This window comes from Saimiri boliviensis, chromosome 2, assembly GCF_048565385.1.
Source record: "Saimiri boliviensis isolate mSaiBol1 chromosome 2, mSaiBol1.pri, whole genome shotgun sequence".
Lineage (NCBI taxonomy): Eukaryota > Metazoa > Chordata > Mammalia > Primates > Cebidae > Saimiri > Saimiri boliviensis.
This window is the reverse complement of record NC_133450.1, coordinates 83528100-83541346: the sequence shown is the minus strand read 5'-3', so window position 1 is coordinate 83541346 and position 13247 is coordinate 83528100. Positions and strand designations below refer to the sequence as shown.

General features: G+C 41.3%; 1 protein-coding gene and 1 pseudogene across 7 annotated transcripts in view; one reads left to right on the top strand and one right to left on the bottom strand.

Moving 5' to 3' along the window:
• Positions 1-13247, bottom strand: part of ZNF106 (zinc finger protein 106) — a 98607-nt gene that overhangs the window by 67183 nt on the left and 18177 nt on the right. For all 7 annotated transcript variants that reach the window (XR_012516281.1, XR_012516282.1, XM_003928960.3 and 4 more), the window contains exons 2-3: positions 9371-9456; positions 2973-3034 (exon numbers count right to left, since the gene is read on the bottom strand). Coding sequence is in view for 5 of the 7 variants with exons in the window: in XM_003928960.3 (XP_003929009.1) it covers positions 2973-3034; positions 9371-9424 (116 nt within the window). In the remaining 2 variants the exon portion in view is untranslated. The remainder of the gene's footprint in view (positions 1-2972; positions 3035-9370; positions 9457-13247) is intronic.
• Positions 8565-8697, top strand: LOC120364052 (U4 spliceosomal RNA; annotated as a pseudogene).

The following is a 13247-nucleotide window of genomic DNA, read 5'->3' as shown; positions in this document are numbered from 1 at the left end:
GGCACGTGCCTGTAATCCCAGCTACTCGGGAGGCTGAGGCAGGAGAATTGCCTGAACCCAGGAGGCGGAGGTAGCGGTGAGCCGAGATCGCGCCATTGCACTCCAGCCTGGGTAACAAGAGCAAAACTCCGTCTCAAAAAAAACAAAAAACAAACAAACAAACAAACAAAAAAAAAATGTTTTAAATGGCTGTTTAGTGATGTCTGAAATAAATGAGGCATTAATCTTTGAGTGCAGTGTGCTTCTCTCCAACAGACTAGATTTACTGACCTCATTTGTTTTGTTTAACGATATAGGACATAAGGGTTGGATGGCAGATAAGTAACACGTAATAAAAGGAACTCTAGAAGGAAGTTTGTTGAAAATGAGATTTTTAAATAAGTAAAATATTCCACAGACAATCAAAAGTTGACTGCATTTCATAGATTTTGGATGTTAATGAGGTAGTGATCATATATATTCAAGGTATTATGACAAGGGCTTCTGGCCATGCAGAGTGGTTCATACCTGTAGTCCCAGCACTTCACAGGCTGAGGCAGGAGAATCAGCTAGAGCCCAGGAATTCAAGACTACCCTGGGAAACAGAGTGGAAATCTGTCTTTACAAAAAATAAAAACCCAGATTAGCTGGGTGTAGTGGCACACACCTGCAGTCCCAGATACTCAGTAAGCTGAAGTGGGAGGATTGTTTGAGCCCAGGAGTTCGAGGTTGCAGTGAGCTGTGAACATGCCATAGCACTCCAGCCTGGGTGACAGAGTGAGTGAGACCCTGTCTCAAAAAAATACATATTAAAAATAATAAGGGCTCCCCATATTAAATTTGAGTGACAGACTCCTTTATATTGCTGCCAAGACCTAACCTTCATATAGTAAGAGACTCGGGGCAGGGAAAAATTCCACTAATAGGCTAAAGAGATGCAGGGATGCTGAAACTTCAATAACACATTAATTTGCCCACAGAATCTTAAACTGTAGGTCATAAAAAAAAAAATTTCAAATGACCTAGGTTGACATCCTGATCAAAACTTTTAACTAGCCGGGCACGGTGGCTCAAGCCTGTAATCCCAGCACTTTGGGAGGCTGAGGCGGGTGGATCATGAGGTCAAGAGATCGAGACCATCCTGGTCAACATGGTGAAACCCCGTCTCTACTAAAGATACAAAAAATTAGCTGGGCATGGTGGCACGTGCCTGTAATCCCAGCTACTCAGGAGGCTGAGGCAGGAGAATTGCCTGAACCCAGGAGACGGAGGTTGCAGTTAGCCGAGATTGTGCCATTGCACTCCAGCCTGGGTAACGAGTGAAACTCTGTCTCAAAAAAAAAAAAAAAAAAAAAACTTTAAACTATTATTCATGGGATAAGATACATTTCCTGTTTCCTAGGTTCCCAATGTTTCTCATCTATCCTGTTTCCAAACTTCAAATTGACACAAGTCAAATACATCAAAAAAGAAATCACAAATAGACAAAAAGACATGGAATATACACACATGCTTTTTTTTTTTTTTTTTTTAAAAAAAAAAAAAAAGACAGGGTCTGGCCCTGTCACCAGTCTGGAGTGTGGTGGTGTGACCTTGGCTCACTGCAACCTCCACCTCTCCGGCTCAAGCATCCTCCTACCTCAGGCTGACCAACAGTTGCAACTACAGGCACACACCACCGCACCCAGCTAATTTGGGGGGTTTTCTGGGGAGCAGGAGATAGAGATGGGTGATATAGTTTGGCTGTGTCCCCACCAAAATCTCACACTGAACTGCAATAATCCTCTTATGTCGAGGGTAGAGCCAGGTGGAGATAACTGAATCACTGGGGTAGTTTCCCCCAAACTGTTCTCATGGCACTGAACAAGTCTCACGAGATCTGATGGTTTTATAAACGGGAATTCCCCTGCACAAGCTCCCTTGCCTGCTGCCATGTAAGACATAACTCTGCTCCTCATTCGCCTTCTGCCATAATTGTGAGGCCTCCCGATCCATATGGAACTGTGAGTCAATTAAACCTCTCTCCTTTATAAATTACCCAGTCTTGGGTATGTCTTTATTAGAATAGACTAATATAATGGGTTTCCCCATGTTGCCCAGGTTGGTCTTGAACTCCTGGGCACAAGCAATCTACCTGGCTCAGCCTTCCAAATTGCTGGGATTACAGGCATGAGCCACTGCACGCAGCCTACATTTCATTTCTTAAAGGTGTCCACTTATTAGATTTCCTTTCCTTAAATATCTCAAGCTTTAAATCACAGAATAGCATTCTTCTTTTTTTTCTTTTTTGAGACAGTATCTCACTCTGTCACCCAGGATGGAGGGCAGTGGCGCGATCACGGCTCATGGCTCACTATAGCCCGGACCTACCTAAATAGCTGCGACCACAGGCTATTAGTAGCCACACCCACCTAATTTATTTATTTGTAAAGACAAAGTCTTGCTTTGTTGCCCAGGCTAGTCTCAAACTCCTGCGCTCAAGTAATCCTTCTACCTTGGGCTCCCAAAGTACTGGGATTACAGGGGTGAGCCACTGCACCGGGACAGCCTTCTTAAATACATTTAAGGTTTAAATTTCAATTTTGTTTATGCCAATGATATCCAGTGCTATCTAGCAGCCTTTGGACATCTCAGCTAATTCCAGCAATACTAAATGTTTATGGCATGCAATAACTTGTAACACTGCTAAAGTAAAAATAATAAAATGTCCTAGTTGCAAGGCTGGCACACAGGAATGAGAAAGCTTACACCTTTGTTGTAATCTACTTGATAGGGCTGCTGTGAATTAACACATTTGAGATGCTGAAAGGTATAAGAGTTTATCCCTTTTGAATGCCAAAAATCGACTATACTTGGTATTAATTCTAAAAGGTTATTTTATGCCATAAGACAACATTTGCTTATGATGAATTACTACCAAAAAACTGACATGCACCATCATCACTCAGATCCACTCACATTCAGAAACTTATGGAAGAGAGTCGTTTTCATACCTGCCCTTCAGGTTCTCAAGTTCCCTGTGATGCAACATGCTCCGCATGTGTTCGTCCATCTCCTTCAAAATCAAAGAAAGTAGATTAAACTAAGCAGGATTTCTTTGAAAAAAATTCCTCTGTTCCTATTCAAGCTAAAATGGGGGCTCAAACTCCTTATGTCAAAAATGTGTTTGTGGTTGTTCTCAATTTAATACTGAAATTAGATCCTTAATAATTATTTGATGGTGTTTTAAAATATATTTCATGCTTAAACAAAAAGAATTCTTAAAAAGACATATTTAACTGGCTTTCAAAAAATATTAGAAAGCATTGTCTTGAGGAAGCAAAAGACTTAAAAGGAAACTAAGTAATTAAATTCTATCCCATTATAAAGAATTTACTAAAGTTCACTGAAAAAAAAAACCTCCAAAATCACTCATCTTTTCAACTATTTGGCAACCATTATCCATAGTTTCCCAAGAGTAAGCTACAACTCTAACCCATGTCTTGGACAGGGCCTAGCATATAGTTATAAATAAGCATTTGTTACATGAATATAGATGGATACATCAATTCTGATAGGAGTTACAAACATAACAGAGCCTCTTTTTTTTTTTTTTTTTTTTTTTGAGACAGAGTTTCGCTCTTGTTACCCAGGCTGGAGTGCAATGGCGCGAGCTCGGCTCACCGCAACCTCCTCCTCCCGGGTTCAGGCAATTCTCCTGCCTCAGCCTCCTGAGTAGCTGGGATTACAGGCACGTGCCACCATGCCCAGCTAATTTTTTGTATTTTTAGTAGAGACAGGGTTTCACCATGTTGACCAGGATGGTCTCGATCTCTCGACCTCGTGATCCACCCGCCTCGGCCTCCCAAAGTGCTGGGATTACAGGCTTGAGCCACCGCGCCCGGCCTAACAGAGCCTCTTTATGGTAGATAAGAAAGTTTTTAAAAAATACTTTGAACACAGCAGCTTAATCATTCGTGTATCTTCACTCCTCACTCCCTCACTTCCCCAATGGATTTGTTTGATTCCAACATAAACTTTGAACATTTAATAAATTCCCTCCTTCCCATCCTTAGAGGGAAGAAAATATGTGGAAAAACTGCCACTTAAAAACATGCACACATCTGCCCATACACACACGCACACACAACTCAAAAAGCTCTAAAATTGTCTATCCCTTTATCACTCTACAATATATACAGCCAGTATGCCATAATTAGAGAATGGCTGTTCAAATATATAACAATTTATATGTTCATATATAATAATATATAACATATATATGTTCATACATATAATAATAAAGGGCTACACTTGTGTTACTGTGTTGTTGTTACTGCATCCTGTGTGAAGTGCCTCAAACATTTTCTCACCTGAACTGCAAAATACTGCCGAGGGATTAGATTAACTTCATGCTGCAGAATGCAGAGAAGTTAACTCGTTCATTCACCAAATATTTATCAAAAATTGGGGCTCAAACTCCTTAGGTCAGTTCTTGTTATATGCCAATAATAGAGCTAGGCATTGAAGGTTAAGTAGAAAAATACTCAGTCTTGCCCTCTCAGAGTCACAAATAATCAAGTGGTCAAAGTGGGAATCAAACCCAGGCAGATCTAAGACCAAAGCTAATGTTTCAAACACCATGTCACACTGTCAGCATTCGGTGCATCGAGATTTTTCATTACATACAGTTCGTTTGCCAAAAACAATACAACACAACCCACTATTACTTAAAATTATCTACTATAACGTGATAAACAGGGTTGTGATTCAAAACACTTCTTTTAAATGGCAATTTTACTGAAGATGAACAAAGTTTCCTTCCTATCTCTACAAATGCTTTATAAGGAAAGACTAACTTTACACATAACCTCTTCTAGTCACAACTGACTGCCCACTAACTAAAACTAACACTTGCAGACCTGAAAACTAAGACAAGTTAATGACAGAACAGAATGAAAAAAATTCATTAACATGTACATCTTCAGCTGGGAGTGGTGGCTCAGGCCTATAATCCTAGCATTTTGGGACGCCAAGGCTGGTGGATCACCTGAGGTCAGGAGTTTCCAACCAGCCTGAGACCAGGGTTTAGTAGAAACCCCTTCTCTACTAAAAATACAAAACTAGCTGGGCATGGTGGCAGATGCCTGCAATCCCAGCTACTTGGGACGCTGAGACAGGAGAATTGCTTAAACCCGGGAGGTGGAGGTTGCCATGAGCCAAGGTCACGCCATTGCACTGCAACCTGGGCAACAAGCAAAACACCATCACACACAAAAAAAGTATATATATATATGCATATATATACACGAGTATATACATACATACACGTGTATATATACTATATATACACATGTATACATACGTACATATACACGTATATATACATGTGTACATATACATGTATATATGTATATACGTACATATAGATCTGAAGCATGTATATATACACCCATATATATACGTATATACGTACACACACACGTATATATATATATATATATATATATATATATATACACACGTATATATACACACACACACCCCTTCTCAAGTCTTTATGCTTCCTGTTATTCAATTCTTACATTATTCAATCTTACCTGATTTAGATGCTTACCAATATGCTTAATTCCCTTTACTTGAGCTAAATTTAAGTGAATTCTGTTCCTTACAACAAAACCATTCCTGCCCAAAACTGCATTCATTGAAATGGGTTTGTCTGATATAAAAACTGATTCTTAAGGCCGGGTGCGGTGGCTCAAGCCTGTAATCCCAGCACTTTGGGAGGCCGAGGAGGGTAGATCACGAGGTCAAGAGATCGAGACCATCCTGGTCAACATGGTGAAACCCCGTCTCTACTAAAAATACAAAAAATTAGCTGGGCATGGTGACTTGTGCTGATTGTAATCCCAGCTACTCTGTAATCCCAGCTACTCAGGAGGCTGAGGCAGGAGAATTGCCAGAACCCAGGAGGCGGAGGTTGCAGTGAGCCAAGATTGCGCCATTGCATTCCAGCCTGGGTAATAAGAGCAAAACTCCGTCTCAAAAAAAAAAAAGAAAGTATAAAAAAATAAAATAAAATAAAAAATAAAAATAAACTGATTCTTCTTACTATAAAAATGTTATCATCCAATAATACTTTTAATATGACTTTTGATTTTTTAAAAACACTTCACTAATCTTGTCCTAAATTTACATACTAAACCTTCTCCCATCCTGCTCCAATGAAGGAATGCAAACAGTGAGACAACCGAGTTTTCAAAATCATTAGAAAAAATCCAGCCAGACATGGTGGCTCACACCTGTAAGCCTAGCATTTTGGGAGGTTGAGGTGGAAAGGATCACTTGAGCCTAGGAGTTCAAGATCAGTGTGGGCAATCTAGTAAGACCTTGTCCCTACAAAAAAATTTTAAAAATTAAAAAAATAGCTGAAAATGGTGGCACACACCTGTAGTCCCAGCTACTCGGGAGGCTGAGATGGGAGCATCACCTGAGCCTGGGACACAGAGGTTGAGGTGAGCTGAGATGGCTCCACTGCACTCCAGCCTAGGCGGCAGAGTTAAGACGAAACAACAAAATGAAACAACAACAACCAAAAAACAAAAAAAGAAATAAAAGATCCACAGGCACAGGATTAAGGTAATAGCCCCAAATACACTCCTTCTCATATATCAGGCTTCTATTTAGGTCCTTGTATATTAATCAGTACCATGTTTTTAAAGGCTGGGTTGGTTGAAGGGGAGGTGGGGACTTGGTTAAACATATGTGGAAAACAATGAATACAAAAATAGGGCCGGGTGTAGTGGCTCACACTTCAGGCCAGGAGTTCAAGACTAGCTGGGCAACATAGTGAGACTCCATCTCTATTATACACATATATTTAATTCCAGGGCTTCTCAGTCTTTTATATGTTAATGAACCTCAGAATACTCAGGGATGTATTACAGAGCTTTTCCCCATACTCAAGTCACTTAGAACCTTTCCTCCTCCACAGTGTATTTGGAGACACCAGGGTTACACTAGTATGGGAAACTCGAGAAAAACACGGCTTCAACACCAATTGTTCATAGTCCTATCCAAATAATTAACAATTACCCCTTCCAACTAACCCATATTGTTATTTTCTTTTCTTTTTTTTTTTTTTTTTGAGGCGGAGTTTCGCTCGTTACCCAGGCTGGAGTGCAATGGCACGATCTCGGCTCACCGCAACCTCCGCCTCCCGGGTTCAGGCAACTCTCCTGCCTCAGCCTCCTGAGTAGCTGGGATCACAGGCACACGCCACCATGCCCAGCTAATTTTTTGTATTTTTAGTAGAGACGGGGTTTCACCTTGTTGACCAGGATGGTCTCGATCTCTTGACCTCGTGATCCATCCGCCTCGGCCTCCCAAAGTGCTGGGATTACAGGCTTGAGCCACCACGCCCGGCCCATTTTGTTATTTTCTTAAATCATATTGCTCACTTAAAGCAGGCCATTCCCTTGCTTTAAAAAAAAAAAAAAGCAAAAAAATAAAAACTACAATCAGCTACAATCAGCTTTCCTTAAAAATAAATAAAGCAAAAAATAATAATAATAATAAAAACTACAATCAGCTTTTCCTAAGGCAGGAGTAGATAATTCCAGCCCTTCATTTAACTTCATTATGATCACGGATAAGTGTGAAGAGATGAAAGTATGTTTGAAACCAGAGAAGAAGAGCCAAAAAGATTTAAAATGGCAAAATTGCAAAATCATGGTATCAAGACAGGGCTGCTATTCCATGAAACTCTGTTACCACATTGCTGAGCATTAGCCTATCCATCTCACATCTTCTCCCTACCTCTGTCCAACCTGAAAATAGTCATAAGGAATTTTGACTTACTGATAATTTGTATAAACCTTGGTCTAAATTTTTAAAACTAGAAGAGCATTCTTTTATATTTGTAAACAGTAGCCCATATATTATTAAATATGATTTTAAAATCTCCACTGATTTTTCCATCACTAACAGAAATCCTCAACAGAAAAAAAATTATCCCCCCAAGTCTACTTGGTGGATCATAATCAACGCCTCAGTCTGTCATCCAACACTGATTATCACCTGTCTTCACTTAAATTACAAATTACTGTCCTGCTATTCCCAAGGCAAAAGCACTTTAATCAGATAAGCCTTCTTGCCAACTCCCAGAACTGTCATACTCCATTCCATTTGTTGTTCTCCTACCTAACAACAGTATCTATTCCTCATTTTTCTGAAACCATCACACTCTAGACACCTTTACCACTTCCACTCAGACCTCCCTGGCTAACCTAGCCCATGATCCTCCCAGTTCTCTGAATTTCCAACGAAAATCCAGAGCATCTTAAAAGCAAAGAGAATAAATTCCTCAGTATTTAAACTAGCAGCACTACTCTGAAAGCAAATGATAAAGGCAGGTAAAGGCAAAAAGTTATACAAATTGCAGTCAATTTTAGGTCCTAAAAAGATGTTTTGGCCAGGTACGGTGGCTCACATCTGTAATTCTAGAACTCTGGGAGGCCAAGGAGGGTTGATCACCTGAGGTCAGAAATTCAAGACCAGCCTGGGCAACATGGTAAAACCCTGTGTATATTAAAAATACAAAAATCAGCTTTGAGCGTGGCAGTATCATAGCCAATTATCCGAGGCGTGATTATTGCTAATTGAAAACTTTTCCCAATACCCTGCCATGACAACGTGAAATATAATCGGCACTGAAATTTTTGACAGTCTCTACGGAGACTGAATTATTTTTTATATATATATATAAATCAGCCAGGCCTGGCAGCAAGTGCCTGTAATTCCAGTTTCACTGTAATTCCAGTGATTCTGTAATTCAAGAATCACTTGAACCAGGGAGGCAGAAGTTGCAGTAAGTGGAGACTGCGCCACTGCACTCTGGCCTGGCCAACAGAGTAAGACTCCATTTCAGGAAAAAAAAAAAAAAAAAAAAAAAAAAATTTACTTTGAGAAACATCCCCACCTAGTGGACTTCTAGGATATTGTTAATACCATTTCTGCTGTATTGCACTTTTCACAAGCATAGGCACAAACACAAAGTAGGTACATATACTAAATGCTATATCCTTAGCTAATCAAAAAGTACATGATTTTAAAATTGGAGAAAGTAATATAACTTGAAATAACCGTGGAATTTTAAGGTATCCTCTCTATAACTGGTTATTAAATTTCCCTATACCATCTAGTTGGAATACTTTCAAATACTGGATAGAAGTTTAATAATACAGGTAGTGGCTTTATAAGGCAGTAATGAGTAAGAAACCACTGGAATAAGATGATGGTTTAGGAAGAAGCATAAATAAGACATTGTTAAAGCTTTACCCATCTATCAATAACATATATCTCTTTAAAAAAATAGTTGTAATGCCTCAGATTCTCCCTTTTCCATTATTACCTTTTTTGAGCTGTACACAATGTGGCACAATATGCATTTTCGTTCTCGTACCATAGTGACCAGATCTGAAGCACGCAACGTCACACCTGCAATTAGAAAGTAATTATTTAGTAACCTTTTCTCCTCAGACACCTTCTGACATTCATCTTCAAAATTACAAGTCTTGTGTCTTTCTCACCTCCACCTTGCTCCTCCCCTAGTCTTCCCAAGCTTCCAGGTACATAGGGTAAACATTTTGGGAGCCATCCTTGATCCTTCTTTTTCACCCCATATCCGCCCTCACTAGCAAACTACCAGTCCTACCTTGAAATACAGCCAAACTCCAACCACCTCTCATCACCCAGCACATGTATTATCTCACATGGCATTACCCTACTACTGATGCTACTCCTTCCTCCTGCTCTTATCCTCTCACAGCTGTACCCAAAGACTCTTAGAAAAGAATTCTTTTTTTTTCTGGCGACGAAGTTTCACTTTTGTTACCCCGGCTGGAGTGCAATGGTGCGATCTTGGCTCACCGCAACCTCCACCTCCTGGGTTCAAGCAATTCTTCTGCCTCAGCCTCCTGAGTAGCTGGGACTACAGGCGTGAACCACCATGCCCAGCTAATTTTTGTATTTTTAGTAGAGACGGGGTTTCACCATGTTGACCAGGATGGTCTCGATCTCTTGACCTCGTGATCCACCCGCCTTGGTCTCCCAAAGTGCTGGGATTACAGGCGTGAGCCACCGCACCCGGCCAGAAAAGTATTCTTTTAAAGTTTGTTAGAAAGGCCAGGCACAGTGGTACACGCCTGTAATACCAGCACTTTCAGAGGCCAAAGTGGGCAGATTACGAGATCAGGAGTATGAGACCAGCTTGGCCAATATGGTGAAACCCCATCTTTACTAAAAATACAAAAATTGGCCGGGCGCGGTGGCTCAAGCCTGTAATCCCAGCACTTTGGGAGGCCGAGGCAGGTGGATCACGAGGTCAAGAGATCGAAACCATCCTGGTCAACATGGTGAAACCCTGTCTCTACTAAAAATACAAAAAAAGTAGCTGGGCATGGTGGTGCGTGCCTGTAATCCCAGCTACTCAGGAGGCTGAGGCAGGAGAATTGCCTGAACCCAGGAGGCGGAGGTTGCGGTGAGCCGAGATCGCGCCATTGCACTCCAGCCTGGGTAACAAGAGCGAAACTACGCCTCAAAAAAAAAAAAAAAAAAAAAAAAAAAAATACAAAAATTAGCTGGGCGTGGTTGGTGCACACCTGTAGTTCCAGCTACTCGGGAGGCTGAGGCAGGAGAATTGCTTGAACCTGGGAGGTGGAGGTTGCAGTGAGCCGAGATTGCGCCACTGAACTCCAGACTGGCAACAGAGCAAGACACAGTCTCAAATAAAAAAAAGTTTAAGTTAGAACATATACAGGTTGAACATTCCAAATCTGCCGGGCGCGGTGGCTCAAGCCTGTAATCCCAGCACTTTGGGAGGCCGAGGCGGGTGGATCACGAGGTCAAGAGATCGAGACCATCCTGGTCAACATGGTGAAACCCCGTCTCTACTAAAAATACAAAAAATTAGCTGGGCATGGTGGCACGTGCCTGTAATCCCAGCTACTCAGGAGGCTGAGGCAGGAGAATTGCCTGAACCCAGGAGGCGGAGGTTGTGGTGAGCCGAGATCGCGCCATTGCACTCCAGCCTGGGTAACAAGAGCGAAACTCCGTCTCAAAAAAACAAACAAACAAACGAACATTCCAAATCTAAAAATCTGAAATCTGAAATGGTCCAAAATCAGAAACTTTTTTAATGTCAAAGTGATGCTCAAAGGAAATGCTCATTGAAGCATTTTAAATTTTTAATTGTTCAGATATGGGATGTTCAGCCAGTAAGTATGCAAATATTCCAAGATTCAAAAAAATCTGAAATCCACAACACTTTTGGTCCCAAGCATTTCAGATAAAGGAATTCAACTTGTATGTAATTCCTCTGTGTTCAGAACTTTCCAGTGGCATCCGTCTCACAGAAAACCTAGTCTTTAACATGGCTACAAAATCTTTTTCTCAACCACACATGGTGCCTGACATCTGTAAACCCAGCACTTTGGAAGACTGAGGCGGGGGATCACCTGAGGTTAGGAGTTTGAGACCATCCTGGCCAACATGGTGAAACCCCATCTCTACTAACAATACAAAAAACTGGCCAGGCGTGGTGGCATGTGCCCGGGAGGCTGAGGCAGGAGAATCACTCAAACCCAGGAGGTAGAGGTTGCAGTGAGCTGAGATCATGCCACTGCACTCCAGCTTGGGCAACTGAGTAAAATTCCACCTCAGAAAAGAAAAAAATATATATATTTTTCCCTCTTCCTCTCTGACTGCATGCTCTACCGTTCTTCCTCTATCATTCTAGAGCACGCGCATTGCCCTCATTGCTCTTCCTTGATCACAACACAGATCTTCACACCTTACCGCCTCTATATTTCCTGTTCTCTGTCTGGAATATTCTTCCTTAAAAAGTCCTCATGGTAAGCCGGGCGCGGTGGCTCAAGCCTGTAATCCCAGCACTTTGGGAGGCCGAGGCGGGTGGATCACAAGGTCGAGAGATCGAGACCAACCTGGTCAACATGGTGAAACCCCGTCTCTACTAAACATACAAAAAATTAGCTGGGCATGGTGGCACGTGCCTGTAATCCCAGCTACTCAGGAGGCTGAGGCAGGAGAATTGCCTGAACCCAGGAGGCGGAGGTTGCGGTGAGCCGAGATCGTGCCATTGCACTCCAGCCTGGGTAAGAAGAGCGAAATTCCGTCTCAAAAAAAAAAAAAAAAAAAAAAAAAGTCCTCATGGTTCCTGTGGCTCATTCATTTCCATCAGGTATCTAAAATATTGCCTTATAGGAGAGGCGCTGCCTGACCCTCTATATAATATTGCACTTTCTGACACTCCACCTCTCCACACTGTTCCAGTTTCTCTATTACCCTATTAATTGGCTTAATTCTTTTTATAACATGTGGTAGGTTATGTTTCCCTAAAAGGTCTCAAGAATATCTGCTACTCCATGCACTCTTGTGCAATGTGATCTTACACAAAAAGGTAGATAGTCTGTTTTCCTTCCCTGTGAACTATTTTGATCAATAAAATGTGGTGCCGGGCGCTGTGGCTCACGCCTGTAATCCCAGCTCTTAGGGAGGCAGAGGCGGGAGGATAGCTTGAGCCCAGGAGTTCGAGACCTGCCTGGGCAATATAGCGAGACCCCGTTCTCCACAAAAAGGAAAAAAAAAAAAACAAAAAGACAAAAAATAAAAAATAAAAAAAATAAGCGTAATAAAATGTGGTAGAAGTGATGCTGTATAACTTATGAGGCTGGGTTTTCAGAAATCTGTACCTTCTGCTTCTGTTCACTTATTATGCTCCCTCTTGAAAGCCAGCCACCATGCTGTGAGAAGCCAAAGCCACAGGGAAAGGCCTGGTAGAAATGAACTGAGGCCCCCACTGAGCACCCAAACAATGAGGACAAACTGACAGCCAGAAGCAGGAGGCATCTTGGGGGCTCCAGGTCCAGGCACCAATGAGAGACTTGGGGAAGTGAGACCCATACATAAACCATCCAAAGAAGTCCTTTTTAACCCAGAGAATTGTGAGACATAATAGTTGATTTCAGGCAGTAAATTTTGGAATAGTTTATGAACAAGTGATATCTGAAATTATCTTTTACTACATGACATTGTATGTATTTGTTATTACCTGTCTCTGCCAATTACAATTTAAATTCCCTAAGAAAAAGGACTTTGTATATTTTGTTCACGAGTACAGTTTTGTCTACGACATAGCATAAGCAATTCAAAAGTATGCTGATTATTCCAAATGGAACTATTCATCTTGGGTTACTAAATTTGAGAACAAG